The sequence below is a fragment of the Falco peregrinus genome, chromosome 16 (assembly GCF_023634155.1).
Source record: "Falco peregrinus isolate bFalPer1 chromosome 16, bFalPer1.pri, whole genome shotgun sequence".
NCBI classification, from domain to species: Eukaryota; Metazoa; Chordata; class Aves; order Falconiformes; family Falconidae; genus Falco; species Falco peregrinus.
In genome coordinates, this window is record NC_073736.1 from 2,522,747 (window position 1) to 2,537,079 (window position 14,333).

At 51.9% G+C, this 14,333-nt stretch overlaps 2 protein-coding genes across 2 annotated transcripts; one reads left to right on the forward strand and one right to left on the reverse strand.

The window, feature by feature from the left end:
• The first annotated feature begins 3,374 nt into the window (after positions 1-3,374).
• On the forward strand, positions 3,375-7,437 carry LOC101920610 (embryonic pepsinogen-like). Its single transcript, XM_055819792.1, has 9 exons — positions 3,375-3,438; positions 3,783-3,945; positions 4,255-4,372; positions 4,858-4,976; positions 5,099-5,298; positions 5,880-5,993; positions 6,489-6,633; positions 6,893-6,991; positions 7,188-7,437. The coding sequence occupies exons 1-9, from the start codon at positions 3,383-3,385 to the stop codon at positions 7,323-7,325; spliced, it is 1,152 nt and encodes a 383-aa protein (XP_055675767.1). The 5' UTR covers positions 3,375-3,382; the 3' UTR covers positions 7,326-7,437.
• Positions 7,438-11,962: 4,525 nt separating this feature from the next.
• KCNA10 (potassium voltage-gated channel subfamily A member 10) lies at positions 11,963-14,098 on the reverse strand. The gene has a single exon (XM_005239620.3). The coding sequence runs from the start codon at positions 13,704-13,706 to the stop codon at positions 12,156-12,158; it is 1,551 nt and encodes a 516-aa protein (XP_005239677.1). The 5' UTR covers positions 13,707-14,098; the 3' UTR covers positions 11,963-12,155.
• Between the last annotated feature and the right edge of the window lie 235 nt (positions 14,099-14,333).

A 14,333-nucleotide genomic window follows, 5' to 3' on the forward strand; every position in this document is an offset into this window, starting at 1 on the left:
TGTTTCTCCCCCAACAAAATATTGTAGATTTGGTGAAAATAAAGCAAAGCAATGACTAGGTTGGTATTACTTAGGTTTTTTGTGGTTTGGGGTGGGTTTTTTGCACAACAGTTTTGGTTTTTATTTACCACATAATGATGCACCGGGGATGCTGCGCTGGCCCAGGCAGGGGTTTGTGATTCCCGACACTTGGCGCTGGGGACCCTGGCAGAAGGGCTCTGGGGATGCGGTGGGTTGCCAAATAGAAAGGGGGTCCCAAAGCAATACAGGGAAGGGGGAAAAACTCGGGAAAAAAGCACAACATTTTGTAATAGTGTTAAAAATACATATAGTTTCATGGTTTGGGTTTTTTTGTTAAGCTACCTTACCTCATTCGCTGCCTCTGGCCTTCCCTCAAGCTTGGAAATGTGCAGAAGGGGCTGTTGGTTTGTTTTTTTTTTCTTCATCAATTTTTAGACATCTCCCAGTGGAAAACATTGCAAGCGATTTTCTTCCAGCAGAAACAACAGCAAAAAGGAAATAAAGCACTAAACAGCTTCTTACCATCCTTAATTCCCAGTTCAGGGGGATGTACCAATCTCCCAGTGGCTTTCAACCACAAGAGGTGACAATTTAGTGGAAAATCACTTGATTCTGGCATAAACAGAGGGACACCCCCATGGCAAGAGCAGGCTCCCCTTGGTTTCACATGGTACGCATCCAGGCGAGGGATGCGCCGCCTGAGCAGGTCCCTGCCGTTGCTCCCCACTCCCACTGGGGACGTGCCCTGCATGGTTTTACCTGCAGGAAAAAACACTTTAAAGCTGCTTTAAAATTGCATTTAGGGGAGTAAAACCCAGCAAAGCTCCTTTCCCCCACCCCACCCCTTTTATTTTTTTCCCCAGAGGTGGAAAACTCTGTGCAGGAGAAAAAGCACAAGCAGCCAAGCAAAAGCTCACGTCCTCCTGCGGGGCTGGGGAAAAGTCAACACAAGCTCGTAATCAGGAGGATGGGGGGCTGCTCCCCCCAGCACGCTGCCGAGTGCCCCCTCGGCCTCCCGCACGTGCGTTTCCCCATCGGCTGTTTAACGTTCTGGCTCCAAGGTGACCCGAGCCCGGTGGGCACCAGCCGGTGAGGGCTGGGACGTGGCTGCGGTGTCACAAACCCAGCACCATGTCCTTGGCGGGGGGTCCCAGCTCCGAACAGTCAACACAACATAACTGCACGTACGGTTCCCAAACAGCAGGAAACTATTCTTTTTTTTTTTTTTTTTTTTTTTTTTGGGGGGGGGGGGCGTGTCTTTTTTTCTATTTTCTTCTTTCTTTTTTCTTTCTTTTTTCTTTCTTTATTCTTTTCCCTTTCCCTTTCCCTTTCGCTTTCCCTTTCGCTTTCCCTTTCCTTTCCCCTTTCCTTTCTTTTTTCTGTTCTATTCTATATTCTTTTCTATTTTCTATTCTATTATGCTCTATCTTATTTTCTCCTTTCCTTTCCTTTCCTTTCCTTTCCTTTCCTTTCCTTTCCTTTCCTTTCCTTTCCTTTCCTTTCCTTTCCTTTCCTTTCCTTTCCTTTCCTTCCCTTCCCTTCCCTTCCCTTCCCTTCCCTTCCCTTCCCTTCCCTTCCCTTCCCTTTCCTTCCCTTTTCCCTTTTCCCTTTTCCCTTTTCCCTTTTCCCTTTTCCCTTTTTCCCTTCCCTTCCCTTCCCTTCCCTTCCATTCCCTTCCCCTTCCCTTCCCTTCCCTTTTCCATTCCACTGTGTCCTGATTTCCCCCTACGCTACCCAGCAAGCCCACCCCACACTCACCCCAAGCCCAAACCAGTGCTCCCAGCCCACCCCTCCCTCCTGCAGGGACCGTCAGGGTGCCCTGGACCCCAGGAGCAGCCTCGGGAAGGCGCTTAGGGAATGACGGGGTTAAGGCTGGACTTTGTGAGCTTCATCTATTATAATTATATAAAAATGTAGGAGATATTATTCATCTTTTGAATTTTAATTATTTACATTATGCATTATATATCCATATTATTCCTGTTATCTCTTTGCTATTTATTATTTTGTAATTTAGATATTTTGTATTTATATTTTTTATTCTTTCGGGGGAGGCTTGGAGCGAGTTTTTGTTCCTGAGGTGGTTTCTGTGGCTCATCCCACCAGCTTTCCTCATTTCAAATCCAGCTCGAACTCCGGTCTGAGCCCAAACTGTGCTGCACCTTGTTGCCTTTATGGTGGCCACAGCTCAGCCCCTTCCCACGCCTGCACAAAGCAATCGGGTGATTCTAGCCGGTTCCCTTCTTGCTGCCGAAAAAAAATCACAATTAATTCTTGTTTTACCCCACCACAAGAGCCAGCCCCATCACAGAATCCCACCTTCCCCCCGCAGCAGCGGAGACCGCCCTGGTGGCACAGGGATGGAGTAGCTCTGCCCGCAGCATCCTTTCTAAAAAGTGGCAACAATAAAGACCAAAAAACCAGGATCCGCCGGCTTTTCCATGCTGTCGCCAGCGAAACCCAACTGAAACTCTCCTGCCACGATACCAGCAGCTGCCACCAAGTTTTCTGGGGGGCTGGACAAGATGTAGTGGCTTGGGAGATGCTGCTCAAATTAAAGCAGCACAGAGTGGGTACCAGGATCCTTATCCTGCATCATTCAGCATCGCCCCATGTCCTTCGCCCGCCGCGTCCCTCGTGCTCTCCCCCTTTGCACACCGCGAAAGGCCAGCTGATGCCTGGAGCCATTATCGTGGCAGGCGATACCGAGGCGCTCATTAGGAGTTTTAATCCTGTTTTAATGGTCCTCGTATCACTGGGCAAACCAGATGGAGAGGGGTCAGCCTGCTGCAGGGTCACCTTTCCCACAGCCTGTTTGCATCCCACCGTACTAATTGGTTTTTGCAGATAACGGTGGGTCCCAGAGCACCAAAACGTGCGTATTTTCTTTTTTCTTCTACACACCCCCTGCCACCCAGCGGGGGCCCCTTCCTGTTCCCAGCTAGGGAGAGGCACCCATCAGTTTGGGGTGGCGGTGGGGGGGTCCCACTGCTGCTTGCGATGGCTTTGGATGCCAAAATGATGCCTATGAACAGGCAGCGCCTGGTTGTGATGAAGAATTTGGGGTGCTAAAGGATGGAGGGTCCGGAGGGGGGATACAGGGAGGGGAGCACAGGGTTTGGGGTACAGCAACATGGTCAGCACAGTGTGAGTGTCCCCCCCCACCTTGCCAGGTGACGTGTTGATACCAGCCGATGTTTGCCATGTCCTTGGGTCCCTGGGTGCCACCTGCCTTGGTTGGGTACCCGCCAGAGGGGGTGTGTGTGGGGGGGGCGGTGGTCCTGGCGGCTCTTGGCACCGCAGGTTGGGGGCGCGGGGGCTATATAAACCACCCGGCGTTTGCTCCGGCTGCCCCAGCACCATGCGGTTCCTCGTGCTTCTCTGCGCTGCCTCTGCCCTCTCCCAGGGTGTCACCAGGTAAGACACCGCCGCGTCGCTCTCGTGGGCCACCTGAGTCAAAATTAAAGGGGAAAATGAGCAATCGGAGCTTATTTTTGTGGCTTTGGGAATTTTAATGGCTTTGGGAAGCAGAGGTGAAGGCTGAGGCTTGGGGAAGTGGTTCCAGGGGTGCAGAGGAGCTGGGGGTACCTGAGGTGGGGGTCTGGTTTCTAGAGGTGCTTTGAGGTTTTGCAGGAATCGCCCCGACTCAGTTTTGGGGGAGCCTGCTGTGCTTCTGCTGTTGGATCAGCACCAGTATGGAAGGTGCCGAACGCTGACAAAATCCTGCCTAACTCTTATTTTTTCCTGGGTGCTTGTGCCAGGCTGCCCTTGGAAAGGGGGAAGAAGCTGAGAGAGGTCCTCAGGGAGAAGGGTTTGCTGCACAGCTTCTTCCAGCGTCACCACTACGACATCGGCACCAAATTCCCACATGCTTTTCCCAACGGGACCAAAGTGGCCACCGAGCCCCTGCTGAACACCCTGGACGTGAGTATTGGCTTTGATGCCAGCAGCGCAGCCCTGGGGTGATTTGTGGGCTGCCCAGCCCCACATCTGTGCTGTGCATGGACCAAATCCAGATCCTTTTACCCCAAAGCCTTCAGCTCGCAACCTTTGCCCCTTTTTGCCCAAGCTGGTGGCCCTGGGCAGAGCCAGGACACTGAGATGTCCCCTCAGCAGCTCTCCTAGAATCAGGGTGTCCCCATGAAGAGGGGGACCATGAAGGCTGCAAGCCTGGGGAAGCCCCCGATTTGGTTTCATGCCTTAAAAGCCACCCTTGGTCCTGCTGCCTCACAGGTGGAGTACTACGGGACCATCTCCATCGGCACCCCACCGCAGAACTTCACTGTGGTCTTTGACACCGGCTCCTCCAACCTCTGGGTTCCCTCCATCTCCTGTACCAGCCTGGCTTGCCGTAAGTAGGAGCAGGCAGGGCTCCCCATTCCAGCAGAGCCGGGTCCAGCAGCACACCCTGGGCTTATAACTGTGTGATCAAGCCCCAAGACGGGGTGATATGGCCAGCGGACTGGGGGCCACCCGGCCAGTGCAGCGAGCAGCCCCCGTGGTGCTGGGTCCGTAGCATCTCTGCAATGCACCGGAGAGATGGGTGTTTGGGGTGTAGGGCTTGCTCAGTGTTGTACTCCACAGGGTGATGGGATATGCTTAGTGCTCCGTGCCTCAGTTTCCCCATCTTTCTAAAGGGGGTGGTGGGATTTCCTGCAGGTTGCTGGAGGAGGGGCGGGGATGTACAGCAAATGCTCACAGCTAAATTGTTCTTGAAAGCAAGATAATAAACGGCAGGTCTAACCAGCAATTCAGCAGGGTGCCTCCTCCCACGCTTCCCTTACGGCTTAGCCTCACTGAAAGGCTTCATTTCTGGTTTTCCCACTTACCTTCTAGAAAACCATAAGATGTTTAACCCATTGGTGTCCTCCACGTACAAAAGCACAGGGCAGAACCTGACTATTCAGTATGGCACTGGCAAGATGGAGGGCATCGTGGGCTCTGACACCGTCAGCGTGAGTGCCACGATGGCATCTTGGGGGGGTCCCTTGTGTCTTCTCCACCTGATTAACGCCAGCACTGCAGTGCCTGATCCAGGTCTCAGGACAACCTCCCTGTGCACCCTCCCTGTCCCTAGGTTGCATCTCTGGTGGACACTGACCAGCTTTTTGGCTTGAGCACCACCGAGCCTGGCCAATTCTTTGTCCATGTTGCATTTGATGGGATCCTGGGTTTGGGTTACCCAAATCTGGCTGCTGATGAGATCACACCAGTCTTCGATAACATGGTGAATGAGAGGTTGCTGGAGGAGAACGTCTTTTCCATCTATCTGTCCCGGTAAGCCATGTGAATCTCAAGGGCCAAGGGAGGCAGCAGATGCATCTCGTGCATGTCGTTGCATTGCCTGGTAGCTCCAACTCCTCCGCTGTCACTGCTGCCATTGGGCTCTGGCTCTGTGTTGTGCATGGCATGCAAAGGACAGGGGGCTCGTAGCAGGTGGCCACCAGACTTATGGCTTGCTGGGGAGTCACCATCCCTGGAAGTGTTTAAAAAATGTGTAGATGCAGTGCTTAGGGGCATGGCTTAGTGGTGGGCTTGGCAGTGCTGGCTTAACGGTTGCACTTGATGATCTTCAAGGCCTTTTCCAACCTCAATGACTCTATGGAGCAGCTCTAGTTTCCTGGCACATACTTTCACCATAGCTCCCCTCTTCCTTTTTTCTGGGTCCAAAGGACCTGGCACACGCTGTTGTTTGCCACTGCCTCACTGACGCTCTGTAATGAGGAGGGGAGCAGGTGCAACCATGGCATCGCGAGCAGCATCTCGCCCCATGGGACACACAGCCCTGCTGTTTTAAGCTGCGTGCACTGAAGACACGTGGCAAACCCTGCACTGTTTTTCCTTTCTGCATCATCCAGCGAGACAACAGGCAGTGTGGTCATCTTCGGGGGAATCGATGAGTCTTATTTCACCGGCTCCATCAACTGGATCTCCGTCTCTTACCAAGGTTACTGGCAGATCTCCATGGACAGGTAACAAACCAGCTCTGCTGGCCCACATTCATTTCTAACCATCGTTTCTGAAGAGACCTTGGACCCAACAACATCAGGGGCTTTCCACCGGCATCTAACACCCCACGGCTGAGTGATGCGGAAGGTTAAGGGGCCAAAATCCATAGTACTTTGGTAACTGCCACCCAACATGGGGACACGTTGTGTCTGCTTCTTCTCTGCACAAAGCTTGTGCTCTTTGGGGACATTCCTGTAGATGAGCCGAGTAAAATCATGGTCCAAACACCACTTTGTTGGGCTCGGTTGGATCCCAGCTGCTGGGTTGTGTTCAGTGCTTCAGTCCCCATGTGTGCCATTGGGGCTGTGATACCAGCTGACGTTGCAGCCTCCCAGGAGCAAAAGGCTCAAGGGCAGCACCCTGGGTTACCCACCTTTCACTCCCGTCAAAGAAGTTCAATAACATCACCAAGATCCAGCTGGTTATTTAACAGCCCCGTGCTTTGTCTGTCCTCCCAGCATCATCGTCAACAGCCAGGAGGTTGCATGCGGTGGTGGCTGCCAAGCCATCGTTGACACCGGCACTTCCCTGGTGGCTGGGCCACCCTCCAGCATTAGCAACATCCAGAGGGCAGTCGGGGCCAGGCAGGACACGTACGGAGAGGTAAGAGCACCCATGGCTTGCTCTGCTCACCCTGGAGGCAGCCCGGCACTGCTGAGCCCAGTGCTGAGAGCTTCCATGCATGGGGAAACCGTGCCTCTGCTCATGGCAAATCAGCCCTGCTCTTCTGGTACCTCCAACAGAGACCACTGTGAGACACTCCCAGTCTCTAATTTATACCGGTGAAATCAAACCCCTTCACTCCTTGGCCTGTGAACATGTTGTTTCTCACCTAAGAGCCTCTTTTCCCTGCTCTCTGCAGTACAACGTGAACTGCAGCTCCATTGCCGCCATGCCTGATGTCATCTTTGTCATCGATGGGGTGCAGTATCCTGTGTCCCCCTTGGCTTACATGGAGCAGGTAAGGGGGAATCGGGTGGTCCAGGTTTCTGGAGCCTTTCTGGAGGTCCTTCTACTTTCTGCAATGGCTCTGGTTGCCTTGGCTTCTCCCGTTCCCGTGGGAGATAGGGGGTGGATGCCCATGGGTCTCCAGAGCATTGCCAAGAAAAGACACTAGCCCACATTTCTCCGATTTGCCTTTCCTTGCTCAAACGCAGAACGACCAAGGACCTTGCATCAGCAGCTTCCAGAACACCTCCGGGGATCTCTGGATCTTGGGAGATGTCTTCATCAGGGTGTACTACAGCATCTTTGACCGGGACAACAACCGTGTTGGGCTGGCCAAGGCTATTTAGATCCACCACGATGCCAGCGGTACTTTGGTTTTATCACACAACCAAACCAACCATGTTTTTTTGGTCCCTGAGGAATCTCTCACTCATGCATGAATAAAGCGTGGATGATTCAGAGTTGGTGGCTGCCCATTTATTTGTGATAAAACAGCAGGAATTAGGAAGGAGCTGCCCAGCACTTGCTGCTTCGTGGTGGCTCAGGAGCACTTGGTCAACACAGTCTAAGGCTTTTGGGAGTCACAGCCTGCAGGGGCTGAGAGGTGGGTCCCTAGGGAGTCAAGAGCAGCTCTTCTGTCGGGGCTACATCAAGTGAGAGATTCTGGGAAACCCACATTTCCATCCAGGGAGGATGAACTCGCCATCCCAGAGGCAGATCAGGATCAGAGCAGATCCCTGCAGACCCACAATCATGTCGCACTCGTGGGTCACTTAGTAGCTCTCCGTCCCTGGGCCCAAGGTTCACCCTCATGTCCCTTACATGGTGTCTGATAGCCCAAAGACATCTGATGGCAGCGAGTCCCGTGGGAGGATGGGGCTCGGCTGGAGATTTCCCTCAGACCACCCAGGAGAGCAGGGCAGAAGAAGGTGCTCACCCAGCGCGTGCCCTCCCATCACGGGGCTTTTACTGAACGGCATCCACAGCTGCACATGTGCAGAGGTGATGTCTTATTTTAGTTTCCATCGTTTAGAACAATTCAGTTAGACTTCTTTGTTTCCCCATAAAGAATCTCAATTAAATCCCCCTTTCCCAATAACCAGTCTGTGCTGTGAGATGGTCACCAAGAGCCTGGGAACACCAGCTAGTCCTCAATTATAGTCTTTACTGCTGTGCAACACCCCCCCCCCACCTCAAGACCCAACATATTTATTTGATGATCATTTTCCCTCTCAAAGGTCTGGATGGTTCCTTCTGGAAATTACCTTCATCCATATAAAACCCCATTAAAAATGGAGCCTGCCTCTCTCCTTTCGAGCAGCTGCAGTGGAAGCTCTCAGCAGGTGGCTGGGAGAGAGATCCAAGAGTCCCTGCTGCTGGTTCATCTCCACTGTGCTCAGGGATAAGGGGCTATTTGCATTATTGATTGATAAATGAGGCTCCATCACCGGTGGGACCCAGAGATTGCTTACCCGATGGGAACAGGAAGCAGAGATCCAAGCAATCGGAGTTGGAAATTAATTTTTCTTTCCTCTCACTGTGCAGAAGTTGCTTTTTGAGCCGCCTAGAAAGGAGCAGATGATATGGGATGGTGGAAATGGGATTTATCCCCCTGCAGCTCCCTGAGATCCCTCAGCCCTGGTGGGTGGAAACCCCCTGTGCCCAGGAGGGACCCAAGCCCGGATTTTGGGCAGATGGGATTCCCTCAGCTCCATCACGGGAATTTTCTCCTTGTTATGAGCAAGAAGAAAGGAGCCTGATGCAGTGGGAACTGTAGCTCTGAGGACCAGCAGCCCATGGACCAGCCCTTGCCAGGATGGACCACCTGGAGCACCCAGGGGCTGTAGCTGTGCTCTGGGTGAGTGGGATGGGAGAAGCCATGTCCTTGCCCCAGGCAGGACCAACAGCCCAAATGCCGTGCCACGATGCTCCTAAACCCTCCTGGCACGGCTATTCTGCACCAGTGCCAAAATTCCTCCCCCCAAACAACCCCCTGCTATGGGCTTCCTCCGTGACAGCATCCTTGAGGGCCAAAGCATCCCTTCCCACATCTGTGTTGACACATGCAATAAAGAAATAAATCAGCTAAAAGCTTCCAAGCATGAATTAAGAAAGGATGAAACACATCGCCACTGCCTGCATCCAGGGAAATGTCTGTCCTGGAGTGCCATCTCCTGGCTGTGGTGCCAAAACTGTACCCCTGTGCTTTGGGGAAGCGCAGGAATATCTGGTGGCAAAAAGGATGCTCCAGGGCTTCCTTGGAAATTTCAGCTCCATAGAGGAGGGAGACGCTTCTAGCTGGGAAATATTTCACCCGTGCCCACAGGTTCCAGCTTGCTCCAGGGATAAAAAGCAGCCAGGACATCTTTCTAATAAAGCAAAGAGGTTTCTTGTCTTCTTTTTAGCTTTTTTGGTGGCAGTACAAAATTCCAAGTGGGAATTCAGCCTGTGTGCTAGAGGACATGACAGATTGGCTCATTAGGGCTTGACTCGAGAATAGTACAGTTGGGAAGAGCCTTGTATGGATTTCCTTGAGCTTTGAGCTTTGGGTCTGTGTTTGGGATGGTACTAAGCTGCAAATTGTGCAGGAAAATGGGTTTTCTGGCAGGTTTTCATCAAGCACCAGCTGGGTCTTGGCACTGGGTATTCATAGCTTGTTTTCCTTCGCTTTAGGATGAATCAGAAATAAGCTAATTTATGGAGAGGTTTAAGACCTCTGACCCCGTCCTCCCAGCATAAATCAGGGCCACCCCTCGGACCTGGCCTCCCACAAGGGATGGTGTAAGCCAACCTGCTGGGGAACCCCCTGGGGAGTTTGTCCTCGGCTCACAAATCTGGAGAACTATAATGTCTCATGCCTCAACCCACACACACGATTCTCAGCTGGGCACCGGCTCCTGTGGAGCAGCGCAAAGCCAAGAACAAAAAAAGTTGTATCCAAATAATATTTTCTGCATGCCACACTTTGACGCATCTATTCTTTTATTTGAGAATAAAGTTTACAAGTTCATAAGAATCAGGTTGTTCATCCTTGCATCTATCCATCCATCCATCCTTCCATCCATCCATCCTTCCTTCCATCCATCCTTCCATCCATCCATCCATCCATCCATCCATCCATCCATCCACCCACCCCAGCACCGTTTCAGTCCCTGTTTTCTGGGAAGCAGGAGCAGCAAAGATGTGCTCACAGCTGATCAGGCTGAATATTTCCCAGCCCAAATCCTTTTCCCCAGGGTTTCTCGTGGTGACTTCCCAAGGAACAAAGAGCAAAAGGGCTTCAGCTTTGACAGGTTGGGAGTGAAGTTTGGGGAGGGGGGTGCTAAAAAAATAAAAGATTGTAAAAAATTCAAGCGTTCTAGAGGAAAAGGAGAAAGAAGCAGCTATAAAATAAAAATAGAGACATGGCAGAGCTGCTGGAGAGGACTGAGGGGTGAATGGAGAGGGACTGGGGGTGTCTCAGGGTGCTGTGCTCCAGCTGTGCCCAGCTGTGCACCCTCCAGCCATCCCCACAGACGATGAGAAGTTGAACACGGTGGGCAGGAGATGAAATAGCTCTCACAGCTCCTTCTCCCATCCGGGATGATGGTCTGGGGTTGCAAGGGGCGGCGTGAGGAAGAGGATGGAGGAGGGATGGGAAAAAAGACGGAGAGCAGGGAAAAGGGAATTTGTCCCAGAGGGAAAAAACCTCTCCTGAAGGAGTTGTGCTGGTCACAACCCAGATCCATCTGCCTGGGGTGGAAAAGACCTCATTGCAGTAAGTCTGCAAAAAAAAAAAAAAAAGACCCCCACAAAACCAAAATAACACCCCCACCCCCCACCCCCCGACCACGATTGCAGGATTTCTGCCACAGGAAAAATCCCAGCAAGCCCAAACTTGCATTTTCCAACAGACCAGGAATGAAAATAATCCATCTTTCATAGCTCCTTTCTGAATGAAATTGCAAACCAGAGATGCTGGCATGTTGCATAATGATCGTGTCGAATCCTTAGGAGATAAGACACGGAGTATAACAGATGTGGGATATAAAAGCGGATGTGTAGACACTGCATGAGAAACTGTGATTTTAATGTAGGCAGAAACATCAAAAAAAAAAAGAAAAAAAAAAGCCAAGTGAAACAGAGAAGTTGGAACAAAATGTTTTTGTCGGCAGAAAACCTGCTGGCATGAGAGAGAACGGCAAAATGATCTGTTGCTGGTTTCTCTCATGAAAAGCGCCAGTGGGAATTTGCAGCTTTTAGAAGCCAGAAGTGCCTTTTTGCAACGCGAAGCTGTGGGGAATCGCCAGCCCTCCTTACTCTGCGCCCCATTTGCAGCAACAGGAGGGACAACCAAATCGGCGAGGTCATGGTGACTCGTCCCCAAGGGCATTTGCACACCAGGTAACCCCCAAGTCAAGCATTTGTTGCAGGGGAAATCCCCATCCCTCTCTCAGAGCTCGGTTTTCGATCAGAAACCCCAGAGGGCACCGAGCCACGGTGCCCTGGACTTTTCCTGGTGACCGTGCCACCGTGACGGGTCCCCATCCTCCTCCTAATCCCCTCACCTGGTGGCTTGCTTCCATCCATCACTGCCCACCCTACCGTGCCGACAAAGTTTATTAGGCAGGCAGGCCAGGGAACTCATCCAGCTAAAAATATTAATTTTTTTTTTTGCCAGCTTATTTTTCAGCCAGAGCAGTCCCGGGTCTGGGAATTGTTCAGACCCCCAGATAGTAAGTGGTAGGTGGGGAGGAATGGTTTAAAATGGATGAAGAAAAACAGGGAGCTGGACCCACCTTCGTCTCTGGACAGCTGGGTACCACCGAGCAAAGCATTTCGTGTCACTTTGCCCCTTTTTTCCCCTCCAGTAAATGGGGGAAATCTCTGTGTACAGGGAACCCCACTCTGACCCCATGGAGAGAGAAGCTAAACGTCAAGCAGATGGGCATCAAATAAAAAATAAAATAATAAAAAAAAAAAAAGCAGACTGATGGGCAGGGCAGAGAGATAAGAAAGATGGTATTTATTTGAACAGCCACAGGAAATCAGAGATTGAAACATGTCTAGGAAAAGAAAAAAAAAAAGCAGCAGCACATTTGGTTTAAAAAAAAACCAAAACCACAGCATGCAGATGTCTTATACCTTATCCAGCCAATCCCACCTGGCAGTGCCCAGTCCCGCCACGGCCTCAAACATCACTTTTTGGCCTTGTCTCGAGGGTAACCCCCATTGGTCTTATTAAGCGACTCCATGCTGCCGTTCCCCGTCACCACACTGGTGAGTATCCGCTCCACCTCCCCAGGCAGGATCTGCTTCTCTTCATTCTCTGTCTCCCGGTGGTAGAAATAGTTGAAGTTCGAGACGATGACGGGGACGGGCAGCGCAATGGTCAATACCCCTGCAATGGCGCACAAAGTCCCCACGATCTTCCCCCCCAAGGTGGTGGGACACATGTCTCCATAGCCAACGGTCGTCATCGTGACCACGGCCCACCAGAAGCCGTCAGGGATGCTGGAGAAATGGGATTGCGGCTCATCCACTTCGGCGAAGTAGACGGCGCTGGAGAAGAGGATGACGCCGATGAAGAGGAAGAAGATGAGCAAGCCCAGCTCCCGCATGCTGGCCTTGAGGGTCTGCCCCAGGATCTGCAGCCCCTTGGAGTGCCGGGAGAGCTTGAAGATGCGGAAGACCCTGACCAGCCGGATGATCCGCAGGATGGCCAAGGACATGTTCTGCTGCCCGTTGAGTTCGCTCTGCTGGATCAGCTCGGTGGTGAGCGTCACGAAGTAGGGGATGATGGACACAATGTCGATAATGTTCATGATGTTCCTGAAGAACTCGGTCTTGCTGGGGCACACGATGAACCGGACGAACAGCTCAAAGGAGAACCAGATGATGCAGGCAGTCTCTATGACGAAGAAAGGGTCCGTGAAGGTACTGTGGGCCAGCAAGGTGTCTGTCAGGTTCTTAGAAAGCTCCTGGGCGGATTTAAACTCCCTTTCCTCCCTGAACTCTGGCAAGGTCTCCATGCAGAAGATGATGATGGAGATGACAATGACCAGGACAGAGACCAAAGCTACACCCCTGGCCGCACTGGAGCTTTCAGGGTACTCAAAGAGCAGCCAGAATTGCCTATGAAAGTCATTGGTTGGTAAGAGGGTCTCAGGGTCCTTGATGAACCCTTCATCCTCCCTGAACTGGTCCATGGCTTCATCACCCAGCTCGTAGAAAGTGATTTCATCAGCAAAGACGTCAATGGGGACGTTGGCCGGGCGCCGTATTTTCCCACCGGACTGGTAATAGTACAGGATCCCATCAAAACTGGGCCTGTTCCTATCAAAGAAATATTCATTCCTCATGGAGTCGAAGTAACGCATCCTCTTTTCCGGGTCCCCAAGCAAGGTCTCAGGGAACTGGTTGAGGGTCTTGAGCCACGTCTCAAACCTCAGCCCAGCGATGTTGATGATGACTCGTTGGTCCCCCTCATCCATGCCCACCCTCTCCCCCACCAGGTGCTCACTGAACTCGGCGGAGAACCTGGAGAAAATGGTCTCATTGTTGGCGTTTTCACTGTTGATAAGGATTCTCAAGTTGGAGAGGAGGTTGGCGCAGCTGGGATGGCCTTTCCGCGACTGGCTGGCGGGGCTGAGGTCGTTTGAATAACAGGGATCCTCCACGATCTGATCAGCGTTGTCAAAACTGACTAGTGCCACCTCCATCTCCTTCCAACTGGACACGTCCATCATACACTAATCAGATTAGCAGCATAAATCCCCGGGTCGGATGCCGGCAGCTTGCGTCTTTCCCACGCTATGAGGATCTGCAAGTGAATGGACAGGGAGACAGAGCTGAATTGCGCATATCAAGCGCTTGGCTTGACTGAAAAGAATAAAACAAACCTGAGGTTGGAAAACCCGTTTTTTGTGGTTTTTTTTTTTTTTCTAATGGAAACATTAATTTCATTGACTGGCAAAAGCCTTATACTTCTAGCAAGTCGTTCATCTCCGGATCCTGCAAGCCCTTTTGGCATGGCTTCATGAGCATCATTAAACCTCCCGATACCGTTTGCAGCACCCAAGGATAAAAGGTCAGGCAGTGGCAGAGGATGGGGGTGATCCCAGGGGTCCCACCCAGCCTTTCCCCAGCATTCCCAGCCCTTTCAGACATTTCCAGGTGCGGGTCCAGAGTCTGGAGCAGGATTTGGAGGTATTAACCATGGGTGTCCTGGTTAGTGGCAGCCCTTGCTTCAGCTGGGAGAGGCATTGGGTCAAACCCCAGGAGGTCCTGGGCATGTTGCAGCTGGGTCAACTGGTGGGCAGAAAGCAATTCCCAAACTCAGGGCCATGCTGGGATTTGGGAAGCACAGCCCAGGA

Excerpts from the sequence above, each read along its gene's own strand:
- LOC101920610 (XM_055819792.1), top strand. The coding sequence starts at position 3,383 with ATGCGGTTCCTCGTGCTTCTCTGCGCTGCCTCTGCCCTCTCCCAGGGT. Across the intron at positions 3,439-3,782 it reads CTCTCCCAGGGTGTCACCAG|GCTGCCCTTGGAAAGGGGGA; the intron begins GTAAGACACCGC and ends TGCTTGTGCCAG. Across the intron at positions 4,373-4,857 it reads CTGTACCAGCCTGGCTTGCC|AAAACCATAAGATGTTTAAC; the intron begins GTAAGTAGGAGC and ends CTTACCTTCTAG.
- KCNA10 (XM_005239620.3), bottom strand. The coding sequence starts at position 13,706 with ATGATGGACGTGTCCAGTTGGAAGGAGATGGAGGTGGCACTAGTCAGT.